The 15,589-nt window shown below is 46.1% G+C and overlaps 1 protein-coding gene across 1 annotated transcript in view; it reads left to right on the top strand.

Moving 5' to 3' along the window:
- The window catches only part of LOC127628054 (A disintegrin and metalloproteinase with thrombospondin motifs 2-like), a 97,078-nt gene that overhangs the window by 22,521 nt on the left and 58,968 nt on the right, over nt 1-15,589 (top strand). The window contains exon 3 of the mRNA XM_052104714.1: nt 13,706-13,874. Coding sequence (XP_051960674.1) covers nt 13,706-13,874 — 169 coding nt within the window. The remainder of the gene's footprint in view (nt 1-13,705; nt 13,875-15,589) is intronic.

The following is a 15,589-nucleotide window of genomic DNA, read 5'->3' as shown; positions in this document are numbered from 1 at the left end:
AAATTAGAAAAATCTGGTCAACTCGTTTCAGTGTTAATTTTACACTGTAACATAATGAAATACATAATATGCTATATAATAATGGAACAATCAAGTCATAATGTTTGTTCATTATAGCTGCTTTTTCATTTAAAGGCATGACATGAAGAATCAAATTTACTTTGATCTTTTGAAATATGAGCCATTGTACTATAAAAACATAGTTTAAGTTTCAGAACTCAAAACTTCCTCCTCGCTGAAAAAAAAAGCATTTGTTTAAACCAAGTTGCCAAAATGACTCGTTCTCTACGTCCTCTGCATTGTGATGTCACTCTGTGGTAGACATTTGCATCCGACTGCCTCCACAACACCACATCAATGGCTAATTTACCTTATCACTTCCGTAACCTGCCCAGTAGTGGTGAGAAGTTAGTTGGCAAGCAGAGGGCAGGTCAGTCAACAGTAGAGTGTCAATCATAACAGTGAGCATTTACTTTAAGTCTTAAAGGAGAAGCAGCACAAAAAACGTCTAGGTTATAATTGTAACCTCCGTTCCCTGATGGAGGGAAGGAGACGTTGTGTCAAAGAAGCGACACTAGGGGTCTCTCTTGAGAGCCTCATGCATCTTTGAACTTGAAAAAAGGCCAATGAGTAATTGGCAGACAGAATTTGCATGTCCTGCCCCCGAACATATAAAGGGAGAGAAATGCATCTGTCCATTCAGGATTTTGCCCTGAGGAGCCAAGAATGAGGTTCGGCCATAACAGTGGCTCGGTTCAGCATCGTGGAGTGGAGGACACAACGTCTCGTTCATTCCATCAGGGAATGGAGGTTACAATAGTAACCTAGACGTTCCCCGTCTGTCACTCACTTCGATGTTGTGTCGAAGAAGTGACACTAGGGGTCCATATTTAATCACGCCATGCACTGAACATGTATGTGTGCTGCTGACGCAGGTGCGGGCAGTCAGTTGCGCGCCAACTTGCGTGCGTCAGACTGTACATACCCTTCCCCAACGCCCCATAAAATCGTCATAAACCTTTTAGGTTCCCAGCACCCGGAAGGGGGGAACAAGGCGACGTGTCAAGCATGGGAGCAGGCCGCGCCAGCCGTGCCTTTTCTCCCTCTATGTTTCTCGGATAAAGTCAAAGCAGCTGGGGCCATCTTAACGCTATTTTATGCATTGGGGAAGGCATTCTTTTCCAACTCCTATTCTCTCAGGGGGAAAAGACCCAGCGGAGACCACTCCTACCCAGGCTGGGGGAGGTAAAGAGTGGCGGGAATACATCACATGGGTTTTCAGGCCACATGTGGAAATGGCACAGTGGTAGATCCTACCTGCTGAGAGTGAGGAGTTGCTATAAACTCTGCGACCAGGGGGGCAGCAGGGACTACCCAAGGGAGACGCAGGGTAGTCCCTGCTGAACTTGATAAAAGGCCGCCTGTAGAGGGACCGTACCGCAGAAAATACACACATGGGGATAATCCACACAGGAGCCCATCCTGTGGAGCACCTATTCCAGTACAGAGTAGTTTCAGTACCAGGTAGTGGGTCTTGTCGTGTAATTCTTCTGCTGAATTTGCGGACCAGAGGGCTAGGGAGGAGTCATCCATGGAACCGAGTTAGTGGGATCTCCTGGGATAAGAGCACACGTGATCACCTCAGTAGAGGGGAAAGGCACTAGATGCAAGCAGTACACCTGGTCAGTTGTTCTGCGTTACCGAGTTCTACCGGCTCAGACCTGAGAAAACACGGGACAAGACCGACTCAGCCCTGAGATTGTAAAATCCCGTAAAAGTATTGGGTGTACGCTGCGCTGCGCTGCATATATCTGCTAGGGAGGTGCCATTGGCCAGTGCCCACAAGGATGCCACACTTCTCATCGAGTGTGCTCAAACCCTTAGGGGGGTGACCCAGTGGGAAAGCCTCTGTTTGAAGACAGCGTTCCCTTTCCGCTGTCCACCAAAGCAGACAAAGAGCTGCACATTTAATGCTCTGCGTGCATCAGTACCTTGTACTGATACGCCTTGCCATCGAACCCGAACAGTAGAAGGGGTCGGTGTCCAGGCAAGATAGAGACATGGAAGTATGCGTCCTTCAGATCTACAGCTGCGAACCAATCTTGATGCCGTATTAGAATATATCTTTGCGTGAGCATTTTGAACGGGAGTTTGTTTAAGGCCCAGTTGAAAACTCGCAAATCCAAGATCGGTCGTAAGCCACTGCCTTTCTTGGATATGATGAGACTGTGTCATTGGGTGCGTCTTTGAGTAGAAGGGTCGTGATATCCGCAAGCAGGGTGTTGGCATCTTTGCTGTGCACCGAGTTAAAGCAGACGCCACCGAAATGGGGCGGGGCCCTGGCGAACTGAATCGCATAGCCGAGTCGGATAGTCCTGGCCAACTAGCGCGACGGGTTGGGAAGTGAAAGCCACGCATCCAAGCTCAGTGTGAGGAGCACTAAGGGGACAATCGTTTTCGACGTACCTGGTGAGTCTTCGTGGCGGGGCGGGGCAAGTAGTGTTGCGTCGGGAGGCAAAAGCGTTTCCCGAGGCTCGGGTGCTGAGAGAAGACTCGAAGCACTTACCTACCTCCACCCACCCAGCAGGGGGCGGGTTAGTGACAGAGGAGGAGGTCCCAGTTAGGCGTCCTCAGGACTCATCAGAACCGGCCGGCCGGGGGACAGCCGTCATGGGTCCAGAGGCAGGGGGTCTGCATCTGGGGTGCCGGGACTGCTGAAGTGTAGCACCGGGTTGCCGTGAGGACGGCATTTGTGGGCCAGGTGACCCAGGGAGAGAGGAAATTGCTCTATTATTGAGAATGTTGGAACCGAAGCCCATAGGGGAGTGTGGCAAAAACATACCTTTAATTGAAATTTCTCCTCCCAACCCTCCACCGGGGGATGGAGTGGTCTGCTTACCAGCTCCGGAGCAAATGTCTCATTGCCTGGTTCGTCCGTCTCAGGAACGCTTGGGAGCCTTCCGGGTCCTCGAGGTCGTTCGGGAGACAGGGTGTGTGCGCTTCCTGCGGGGTGCTCAACGCTGGGTTGAAGCGGAGCTGCCTGACGTTAGGAAGCCGCAGGGGGACGCCTCGGCAAGCAGATGGAGCAAGGACCCACGTTGGTACGGCTGCGGGGCATAATGTGGCCTCTGTCTGTTTCTTCACCGCTGAGAACTGCTGGGCGATGTCGTCAACGGTGTCACCGAATAGACCGAGCTGGGAGACGGGGGCGTTGAGAAAGCGTGCTTTGTCTACCTCCCGTATCTCGACCAGGTCCAGCCATAGATGACACTCCTGGACCACGAGGGTGGCCATCGCCCATCCAAGTGCCGGCACTGTGACCATCGTGGCCCCAGGGGGTGTGATCGGTCATCGAGCGCAGTTCCTGCAGCACATCAGGATCAGGACTACCCAAGTGCAGATATTCAAGTTCCTTGGCCTGGTGGATTGCAGGGGGGCCATGGCATGCAGGGCGGAGACAGCTTGAAGCAACTCCACCGTCGAGGGTAGTGAGAGCGGAGGAGCGAGGTAGCCGGTTTTGGGCAGTAAAATGTGTCATATACGGCTTCGTCAACTCGTCATGCACCTCCGGGAAAAAAGGAACCGGGGGCTGCCCAGTCGAGTCATCGGCATCAGATGCCGGTGTGGCAGCCCAGTCGAGTCATCAGCATCAGACACCGATGTGACGCTCTCCGATGCAGCTGCGAAATCATCATCCAGCTCGCGGGGTCTGAGGGAGTAAACAGACTGGCCGTGAGGCAACCTGCTCTCACCTTGAACCCAAACGGAAGCAAACGAGCGTTCTGGGAGCGGGTGGTTCGTGGGGATTTATCCGGTGAAACCAAGCCACTGTATGTCCTAAATCACCTTCATCGCCAGCCGTGCCTGCCCCAATCCCGTAGGAAGTGGCTTTCTCTCTTGAGGAAAGAAAGCCACGACCGCAAAGTTGCCATGGCTATGTTCTCGCACTGAGAACATGGACCACTCATAAAACGCTGCCTGCGTGTGATCGCAGCCCAGGCACGTGAGGCAGCACTTATGACCATCAGAAGTGGAGAGAAATTTGATTGCATCTAGGAACTACACAGGGGTGGAAATACATCTTTAAAAAGACACATCCTGTAAAGGATGTTCAACGCCAGCTGTGTATTGCTCTTTTAGAGAAAATAAACTCTTTTTAGTGAAAATAATCTCTTTTAGAAGCGCTGTCGAAGCATCCAGGGGCAAAGCTGCACTATTGTGAAGAGAAGGAGAAAGCCGCTGATATGCGCCATAGATCCAACAGCATATGCTCTGTAGAGATGAAGTGAACAGTCAGTGAATGCAGCTGATCACACAACCGCTCGGCTCCGAAGAAAAATTCTGAATGGACAGACGCATTTCCCTCTCTTTATACCGGTATGTCCGGGGGCGAGACATGCAAATTCTGTCTGCCAATTGCTCAATGGCCTTTTCTCAAGTTCAGTGATGCGCGAGGCTCTGAAGAGAGACCCCTAGTGTCGCTTCATCCACACATGTCGAAGTGAGCGACAGATGGGGAACTGAGCATTTTGGACAGAGGGTCTGAATGAGGGTGGAAAATGATCAAATATATGACTGCTTGTTTTGCCAAAAACTTTACTGATATTAAAAGTGAACCTCAAGGAACATATACAAATTTATAAAAAAAAAAAAAAAAAGCTATGTCATGAACCCTTTACAAAACAGCATACATACAATTAGCTTCTATTTAAAAAACATTCAAACCAAAAACATAGGGCAAAGCAAAAGTTAAACTTCAGTTTGCTGCATATTGTTTTGTTCAGAAGAAATGTTAAAATAACAAAAATAATTAGGTTGTGTCATTTAATTTCTCACCTTATACTAATGCTAATTTCTCTTCATTTTTATGACAGTTTTCCTCCAATTTTACAGTACATAGCACAGAAGTGTTTTGCTGCTGAAGTGAAGTCAAATGTGTGCAGCGTATCTCTACAGCTTCAGATGCGCATAAGCCTGGAGTCGTGGTGTGCTATTATAATTGGGATGTGGTCGCATTGTATACTGTACTTGTGGCATCAACTAAAGGGTTACTGATGCTTCGTGTTAATATTTTCACCTAACACATTGTGCCCAAAATTGTTTTTATTTATCAGACATTGGGATGTTTTAATGGTCAAAAACCTGTATTTACCGGCTAACAGAAACCCTAGATTGATCATACATGACCATTGGAGCCTAAAAATGTTAATGCTCTGCTAGAGAGTTCAACAAGGAAAGATTGGCTTTGATTTTGATGATAGGTTCCAATTCAGATTACTGGATCTGGAGATGTCTCAGAAATGTGTTGGTTGAAACAGACTTGTTTGATTATCCAGTAAACCCTATGTTGACTGGTTTATCCAAGTAGCTAGTGACACAGGCATAAAGAATTTTCTGTTTTGCAGAAACATTCCATTGGAAACACTGTTTTGTACATTGGCTCAGGACAGGAATCAAAGTTATACTATAGTTTCCAAAGTGCAAAGATGAATTTTCTTGTAACATGAACACATTGGACGTCTGCTCAGGTTTATTTGAAATTAAAATCTGGACTGAAATGTATATTTTGCTTAACATAAAGAGCAGACTGCAATAATCGTTAATAATTCTTAAAGGAAACTTTAACAATCATGTTGTATGCTCACATCAGACAGTCTGGGAAATGAATTAAAGAGAAAAAGAAATCAAATATCACACCATAATGTTTATATGTAAATTATTGCAGATTTATGTCAACAGTGTCATACCACATGACATGAAAAATTTACCATGAACTTGCTAAAAGGTTAAAAGTAAAAACTCAACTTAGTCCAACAAGCCAGACTTTTTGAGTATCAGCATAAAGGTTAGTGCACATTTTATAGTATGCTGAGCAAGAACTGTGCCAAAGTGCCAGTGAAGTATTTCAAGAGCTTTATTCTGTATCTTTCTAGTAGCCTATCTATTTTTATGTTACATTTACATTTACATTTATTCATTTGGCAGACGCTTTTATCCAAAGCGACTTACAAAAGAGGAAAACATAAGTGAATCATCTTAAGGAGACAGTGTTGTTACTAGTACTTATTTTTAGTTACTACTAAGTATTCAAATAAGGATACGTATCTTTTTCAATTTTACTAGTATTTATTCCTTTGCGATAAATCATTATTCAATTAATGACCAATAACTATTCCATTGTTACTGGTAACAAATTGCTTAATTTTTTTCATTGAATTCTATGGGAATCTGTGGTTCAGATATCAACAATTCACTTCTGACTAGTATGTATTTGTAATGCTTGAGCAACGAGGCAGACGAGGAGATGAGGATCCAAACGCAGTTTTAACTTTATTTAATTAACAAACAGAACACAAACTAGGTGACAAGGTGATTAACAGAAACCAAAGGCAAATTAACAAGGGCAGGTGAAAACAATGAACAGTGAACACGAGGGAAAACAAGACTATGGAGGTACAAGGGTGACAAAAGTGAAAACTAAGGAATGCAAAAGTGACAAAAATGGCAAACAAAAGGGCAACAGTGAAACAAGACAGGGTATACATAACAGAGCCCCCCCTCAAAGGATCGGCTTCCAGACGATCCTAGAAGACAAAAAACAAAAGACAAAAACCCACAAAAGCAACATGAGGGCACCAGGGGCAAACAGACAGTCCAAGTGGGCACATGGGCAGACAGACAGACAGACCAGGGGGGCACAATGGGCAGGCAGGAAGTCCGGGGGGCACAGAGGGCAAGACAGGCAGGTCATGGAGGTGCAAGTGGCAGACAGGAAGTCCAAGGGGGAAATGAGACAGTCCACGGGGGCACAAGGGACAATTAGGCAGTCCATGGGGGCACAAAGGGACAGGTTTCGATGGTCTGGGAGCTGGCCACAGGGCAAGGACAGGTTTGGGGGACCTGGGAGGAGGCCACTGGACAGGGACTGGGTCAGGAGGCCAGGGGGGAGGCCTCAGGACAGGAACAGGGTCAGGAGGCCTGGGTGGAGGCCACAGGACAGGGACTGGGTCAGGGGGCCTGGGAAGAGGCCACGGGACTGGGACTGGGTCAGGAGGTCTGGGGAGAGGCCACAGGACAGGGACTGGGTCAGGGGGCCTGGGAAGAGGCCACAGGATGGGAACAGGGTCAGAAGCCCTGGGAGGAGGCCACAGGACAGGGACGGGGTCAGGAGGCCTGGGAGGAGGCCACAGGATAGAGGCCGGCTTTGGTGGCCTGGGAGGTGGTCGTGGGCCAAGGGCCGGTTCAGGGGACCTGGGAGGTGACCACAGGACAGAGGCCGATTTTGGTGGCCTAGGAGATGGAGTGGCCACAGGGGAGGCCGGCGGAGCCACGTGAGGCGGAGCCAAGGAGGACCTCTGAGGCAGAGCCGAGGGAGGTGTTGGCTCAGAAGGCCCAGAAGGCGGAGCTGAGGGAGGCTCAGGAGGTGGAGCTGAAGGAGGCTCAGGAGGCAGAGTCGAGGTAGGCGGCGCCGTGGGAGGCTTTAGGAACGGAGACCAGGAAGGCTCTGGAGTCTCTGGGGGCAGAGACGTAGGAGGCTCTGAGGGCGGAGCAGTCGAAGGCTTGAGTGGCTCGAGAGGCGGAGCCGCAGGAGGCTCGAGAGGCTCTGGGGGCGGAGCCGTAGGAGGCTCAAGAGGCTCTGGGGGCGGAGCCGTAGGAGACTCGGGGGGCGGAGCCCTGGAAGGCTCGAGAGGCGGAGCCCTGGGTGGCTCGAGAGGCCTGGAAGGCGGAGCCCTGGAAGGCTCGAGAGGTTCAAGAGGCGGAGCCCTGGGAGGCTCGAGAGGAGGAGCTCTGGAAAGCTCGGGAGGCTTGAGAGACGGAGCCCTGGAAGACTTGAGAGACTCAAGAGGCGGAGCCCTGGGAGGCTCGAGAGGCTTGAGGGGCGGAGCCCTGGCAGGCTCGAGAGGCTTGAGAGGCGGAGCCCTGGAAGGCTCGAGAGGCTTGAGAGGTGGAGCTCTGGGAAGCTCGGAGGACAGAGCTCTGGAAAGCTCGGGAGGCTTGAGAGACGGAGCCCTGGAAGACTCGAGAGACTTGAGAGGCGGAGCCCTGGGAGGCTCGAGAGGCTTGAGGGGCGGAGCCCTGGAAGGCTCGAGAGGCTTGAGAGGTGGAGCCCTGGGAAGCTCGGGGGGCGGAGCTCTGGAAAGCTCGGGAAGGCGGAGCTCTGGAAAGCTCAGGAAGCTCGGAAGGCGGGGCTCTGGAAAGCCCAGGAGGCGGAGCTCTGGAAAGCTCAGAAGGTGGAGCTCTGGAAAGCTCAGAAGGCGGAGCTCTGGAAAGCTCAGAAGGCGGAGCTCTGGAAAGCTCGGAAAACTCGGAAGGCGGAGCTCTGGAAAGCTCGGGAAACTCGGAAGGCGGAGCTCTGGAAAGCTCGGGAAACTCGGAAGGCGGAGCTCTGGAAAGCTCGGGAAACTCGGAAGGCGGAGCTCTGGAAAGCTCGGGAGGAGGAGCCCTGGAAGACTCGAGACTTGAGAGACTTGGGAGGCAGAGCCCTGGTAGGCTCGAGAGGCGGAGCCCTGGAAGGCTCGGGAGGCGGAGCCCTGGAAGGCTCGGGAGGCGGAGCCCTGGAAGGCTCGAGAGGCGCTGGCTCTAGGACGGGCATGACCACTGGCGCTGGCTCTTGGACGGTCCTGGCTACAGGCGCTGGCTCAGGGACGGTCGAGGCTACAGGCGCTGGCTCAGGGACGGTCGAGGCTACAGGCGCTGGCTCAGGGACATCTGAGGCTACAGGCACTGGCACACTGACGTTTGAGGCTATCGGCACTGGCTCACTGACGTCTGAGGCTACAGGCTCTGGCTGGGTTACCGTGGTATGTGCCGGCTTGGGTTCGCCGGGCGCTGAGGGCAGAGCCAAGGGGGGTTTAGGGCATGGGGCTGCGGCAGGCGGAGGCTGGAGTGCAGAGACCTCTCCTTTTTCCTCTTCCTCCGGCTGATGCGACTGGCTAAGCTGGGATGCTGTTCCTGGTCAGCGTGGCTTCAGGCTCACTGGCCGTGGTTGACGAGGGCTCAGGCTCGCTGACCGTGGTTGACGAGGGCTCAGGCTCGCTGACGGTAGAGGCCGTAGGCGCTGGTTCGCTCACTGTGACATGCGTGGCCGCTGGCTCGCTCACTGTGACATGCGGCCGCTGGCTCGCCACTGTGACATGCGTGGCTCGCAGACCGGGCAGGCGTGGGCTCTGGCTCGCAGACCGGGCAGGCGTGGGCCGGGAGGCGGAAGCCTGTCTTTTCCTCCTCCTCCGGGTAGACGAGCGGACTGTGCAGGTTCAAGGGAAGCCACTGGCGTGGGGGTTGCTCGCTGACAGGTGAGGCTGGTGTGACAGGGAGCGGTGAGCTGCACGCTAGTAGGGTCGTCTCCAGGTAGTCGCGAGAGTGCAGCCGGGCGTTGCCTGTGGCACCCGCTCCCTCAGCGCAGTGATTTAAGCTGTCCTTAAAAAACCACCAATGCGAAGTCCGGGAAGTCCGTAAAGGTCGCCAGGAGGAGAAAGTAGAGAGCGTGGTCTACCAAAGGCTGGTCTTCTTGCCGCAAGTTGAGCAGCCGGCATTTGGCCCGTATAGCTGCTGGATCCATGTGTGGTCTATCGTTCTGTAACGCTTGAGCAACGAGGCAGACGAGGAGATGCGGATCCAAACGCAGTTTAAACTTTATTTAATTAACAAACAGAACACAAACTAGGTGACAAGGTGATTAACAGAAACCAAAGGCAAATTAACAAGGGCAGGTGAAAACAATGAACAGTGAACACGAGGGAAAACAAGACTATGGAGGTACAAGGGTGACAAAAGTGAAAACTAAGGAATGCAAAAGTGACAAAAATGGCAAACAAAAGGGCAACAGTGAAACAAGACAGGGTATACATAACAGTATTCCAATAGTGACTCATATAATTTTGTATTTGATTTACTAGTACTTATTCCAATAGTGACTATTATCTATTCCAGTGTCACTGGAATAAGTATTTATTTATTAGAGACTAGTGTCTATTTCAATTGTTTTTTATTTTATATAATTTTTTTATTTTACTTAAGGGATAGTTCACCCAAAAATGAAAATTCAGTTATTGTTTACTTACCGCTGTGTTGTTATATCCCCATATGACTTTCTTTTTCTTAACACAAAGTGAGAAATTATGAAACAATGTTATGCTCAGTGATGTCATACAATAAAAGTTTATGAGGTGACCACCTCTTTGAGCTTCAAAAGAGCACAAAAGTATAATTCAGAAGTATAATTAATCGTTGTATGCAACTCATGTCTTGTTCTGAAGGCATACAAGAAGGTTTGGAGAGAAACAAACCGAAATCTAACGTATTATTTAGTGAAACTCTTGACTGACCATTAATCTCCTGTGTGCTTTCATGAGAGTGCACGAGAGCAACAGAATACAAAGCCTATGTCACGAGATGGGGCATTCAAGCATAAACTCTAAAAACAGGTCTGCCTCAGTGATAGAAACAACAGAAAAAAGTTTTTTTGAACACGTTTTTTCCCTAACAATGCCCTTCAGCCGTGACTATATTCAAAATATAGTATGGCCTCTCATGCCTTATTGCTTACATAAAGTAGCCATTCTGACTAAAAAAAACAAACAAACATAAAAACTGTTGGAATTGAGATGATAACTGTTAGTCTGTCAGTCCTCTAATCTCCGCTAATATATCCTTTTGTGTTCCACTGAAGAAAGTCATATGTGTTGGGATAAAATTTAAGTGCGTAAATGATGTCAGAATTTTCAATTTAGGGTGAACTTTCCCTTTAATCTTTCTCACCACTCACTTTTTCCCAGTTGTCGGATGTCTGGTAGACTATTCAGGTCATTAAAAAAGAACATTCTTTAAGCTATCTGGTGATAATGATGTTTCAAGCTGCTTCAGAGACAACACAGGCCTGTTTTGAATGGATTTGGGGGAGAACTAAAGTATGTGACTCTGCTTTGCTTTCAATCCGGGTAGTCTTCCTCCGTGACTATGTGCAATGGCAGCCCTTTATGCAGTTGGGTCGATTTATGCAGCGTGCAGACATTTCCTCTGTAATTAACTCTCAGGGGACACACGAGGGAGTGAGGGAGGTGGACATGACGGCTCTCTGTGTAATATTTCCTGGGAGACCGATCTAAATGACTAAGTCAGCGGCCTGGCCCAGCCTCTGCGGTCTGCTGGGCTTACATTTTGTGATGACTGAGGGAGCTCCGACGTTACTTTAACGGCCACGCTTGAAGTTCACATTTGACATTCCAGCACATCAGAGAAGGGGGCTAACCTTGCCATCAATTTGCACTCTCGTTGGAGCTGTATAATTTGCTATGGAAGCAAAGGGAAAAGACCCCTCTTTCTTGCAGTGAAAAAGTCAATAAGTCGTAGGGACTGCTATGTGTCCCATCCATGCTCTTTAGTCGATTAGCCCTGTGTGTCTAAAGCCCTGTAGACTATCTCTCTCTCTCTTTCTCTCTCTTTCTCTCTCTTCCTCCCTCTCTCTCTCTGTCTTGTTATGTGCACAATGCCCCTGGCAGTGGACGCAACCTGTCACTCAAACAGAATGAATCTCAACTAAACACAGCACGAAGTGAACATGAGCTGTCAAGTATATCTGTCAGTGAGTTTGTTCACTCTGGCAGAGAGATTCATATTGATTTTGGCTCACAGTTAGAATTTCCCACTTTCCCCTCACGGACTATTCTAATTGTCATCTTTAAGTAGCTTAAACAAGAAGATCTTGTGTTTGGTCCATAAGAAACTGGTAGATTGTTCAGAAATATAAGAATGAGTTTGGTTTAGATTGTGACAGGCAATGCCACTCAGTTTTAGGGATGGCTGTGACCTGAACACATGAATTAGAGACAGAAAGAGGATGGATCGATTCGGAGATCAGGTTGCCCGAGGGTTTTTTCCAAAGCTGATGAAAACATGATATAGCAGGCTTACAGAAATAGCCCTTATAGCTGATTCACTTAATGGACTTGATGTGCAAGCTTTGTGCTGTACCTGTCTTAAAAATACAGTGGTGTTCCAGAGTCCACATTGAAATTCTGTGATTCCAAATCTAATTTAGACCTGGAAATAAATAGTTTTGTTTTATAACATTTCTTGCATGGTTACAGTAAGTCCACAAATTAGGGGGATTGTGTTGTTTTTCTAATTTGGAGTGACTATAACCCTAGAAGTATTAAAGATATCTAAAAGGGATAGTTCAATCAAAAATGATTCTCTGATAATTTTCTCACCCTCAAGCCATCTGAGATGTGTTTGAATTTCTTTCTTCTGCAAAACACTTTTGAAGATTTGTAGAAAAAGATCCAGGCTCATCATGTCCTTAGAATGGGAGAGGATGGTGATTAGATATTTGTAGGTCCAAAAAGCGGTGGCCAATATAGTTCATATAGCTGCTTTCTTAAACAAATATTTTTATCAAAGAATATTTGACATTATTATTATATATTGTCAACAAATTCTTGAAATGAACACTGAGAAAATAAAGAATAAATACACATACAATAAATAGCTTAAAAACATCAGAACTGTATGTTCAGTATCAGTCAAATGCTGACCATTTAAATAAAGAATAAATTAAAATAAAAGAAATAGCTTAATAAACATCAGTATTATTGTTTAATATCAGTCAAATGCTGACTATATTAATACTGCCAGTCAATTAGCGGTAGATTGTTAAAAAATAGAAGCATTTATACCTGCCGAGTCATGAGAAAAACAGTTTCAACGGTGGAAAACCAGACTTTTAAATATTATATTTTGTAAATGCAACGACTGGAATTGTTCGGTTGAAGGGGTACCAAACTGCGAATCCTGAACAAAACCATTTGGTGAATACATGTTTACACATTAGCTTCCACTCAGCGGACAAGCAATGAAAGTAGCTATGAGGTTAGCTAGTTAGCTATAAGCTAGTTGTCACGGAGAGAAAAGATGGACGTTGTTTATTTACTTTTCAGCATTGCGTCTCACCAACTACATACAACGTAGCATAAAATCAACACTAAACAGACACAATCCACCACCGCACCATTATCTGCTGTGCAGCAAAAAGATGCTCTGATGTTTACCTTTCAATATGCTACATTACTGACTGCACTGACAAACTGTATAGCTGGCTAACAGCAAACAGTTGTGATAAAGATGAGTTACATGGTAGCCAGGGACAGGGTTAACGTTACATTAGTTTTATGAGTTTTATGGACATTATGGGGTCATTGTATATTATCTTTACAGTATGTATTTCTCAAACTAGTTAGCAGCCTACCGAAAAGACACTACTCAACTCTGCACCACTTAACTCCGCCCTGTCTGCAGAACCACCGTCAGCTCAGAGTCGACGCATGCTCTGTTATATCAACTTTTTATAAATGTTATGACACCAATTCTGCCCATTTTCAATGGTCGAAAAACACGTGTTCACATGGTATTAATCTAGTTTTTCCTGTCCAACAAAAAGTACAAATTCATTTGAAACTAAAAAATGTACATTTATTTATTTACATTAAAACAATAATCAGAAATTTTACTTTTCACTCCAATTGTGATGCTGATAATATTTTTTTAATGAAATAAACTGTATTAAATTAGAAAAATGTAAAATAGCAGCATCTTCACCAGTGGAACCTATTGTATTGTAAATGTACATATTCTCTCCCATTACTGGCTATCTTTGCTAATGTCTCTCTTTCTCTCTATTATTCTCTCTACCTGCCCTGCATTCTGTCAGGCGGGGATGATCCGTGCAGGTCAAGAGGAGTTTTTTATCGAACCACTGGAGAGAGGAGGCGATATGACAGGAGAGGAGGAAGGAGGGCCTGGGCGACATCACATTGTCTACCGCTCCTCAGACATCAAGAGGCCACCTGTCAATCAGCCTGCTGACTTTCAGCCGAGAGGTCAGATCCATTCACCCTGCCTCTTTATAACACAACACTGGTCATGAAGCTCTGCAGTGAGTCCCGCACATGCATGCTGATGAACAGCGAGTAATGCTGAGGAAACGGATTGGTTAAGTTTCCTGCTGTTGAGTCTCAGATTTGAGTGAAATGTTAAAACATTCACATTAATTTGAGATTTTTTTAGTATTTAACATACCTTTTGTTGATGACAACACTTGAGCTGGCATGGACTCCACAAGTTTGTACAAAACCTGGTGATCCATGTTATCCCTGTGTGCTTTGAGAATGTTCCAAAGGGCTTCATTTCAATGGAAGCAAAGAAATGTAACCTTTGTACAAAGTAATTAATATGGTCAATGTCTCAAATTTGATTAATGCTCTCTGTGAGATAAAGTATTTTGCAAGGGTGTAAAAAATTATGTGTGAAGCACATTACATTTTAAAGAATGTTAAATGTTCCCTCTTAGCCAAAGTGTGCAGTCTTTGCAAATACTGCTTAGTCTGTATCTGGTCCATTTTCAATTAGTTTAAACCTATACAGTAGCTTCAATGTCTTTTGAAGCCAACAGCTATGCATGCTCTGCCTTATAGTTTGAAGGGTTATGATGAGTAAGAGCAGAGACATTTGACATTCTTGATTGAAATAGTCTCGCAGCATATGACCATGAGCTTGGGGCAAAGTGCCATGTTATTGTAAAAGGGTTATTATAGTTTTGAAAGAATCTCTAGTTTTTATTTTAATTTTGTTTTGTAATTATGATTTACACCAGTTTAATTATTCATAAATAGTTTTGATTTAATTTCTATCTTTGGAAATGTATCGTTTTAGTTTGGTTTTTATTTTATTTTCAATATTAGCGTATTCAGTATTTTATCCCTAATGATACAGCAGCAAAAATTTATTCCATCTGCCCGTGGACTACACATGTGTAGGCCTACTGTTTGGTTGTGTTACATGTCAATTAGACCGGCTGCTTCTTCTCTAATTGGGTGATACTTTTGACAAAATAAACCAAGACTGCATCATGATTCGCCTACTTATACTGCACCTTAATAGTATGTACTCGTGTTGTGATGGAGTGTATACTTTTTTATGACATTGCCTACTATCTTGTCGTAAACTTTTGTCTTGAAACCACAGACCCCTTGGTCCCATAGTTACGCTCATCCTCCATACACTGACCTGTCAATCATCCTGTTACAGTTTTCATGACATGCACATTCCTAATGTAATTTATACTATCATACATTTTTTATTCCCCATTCCATTCCATTCCATTTCATTAACACAACACAATATTTCCTAGCGTCGTTAAAGATCTGTCGTGGGTCTTTAGTTCAGAGTGCCGCTGATGTTTTTGATTAGAGCAAATAAACCTTTATGAACAAGTTAAATATGTAGCCTAATGATTTACCATAAACTAAAGTAAAAATCTACGATTAGCTACTGTAATTTACTTGAATGTTAAACCAAGATGGAACGACATTGTCCTGGATCAATTTATTTATTGTTTGTATGTTTTTCAGCAGCATCACATTACTGTTGCATCATTACAACTGTCACTTGAAAGAGAACCTGACATATGCTATATTTCAGTGATACAATAAATAGTGAAAATAAATTAGAACAGGTAGTTAATTTGATTCATATTTCTGTTTTGGATTTTGGCGCTGAGACATTACCTTAAAGGGGTCATGCCATGCATTTTTTT

This window comes from Xyrauchen texanus, chromosome 34 (assembly GCF_025860055.1).
Source record: "Xyrauchen texanus isolate HMW12.3.18 chromosome 34, RBS_HiC_50CHRs, whole genome shotgun sequence".
NCBI lineage: Eukaryota > Metazoa > Chordata > Actinopteri > Cypriniformes > Catostomidae > Xyrauchen > Xyrauchen texanus.
Note: the sequence above shows the minus strand (reverse complement) of the source record. Positions and strands in the feature narration are given on the sequence as shown.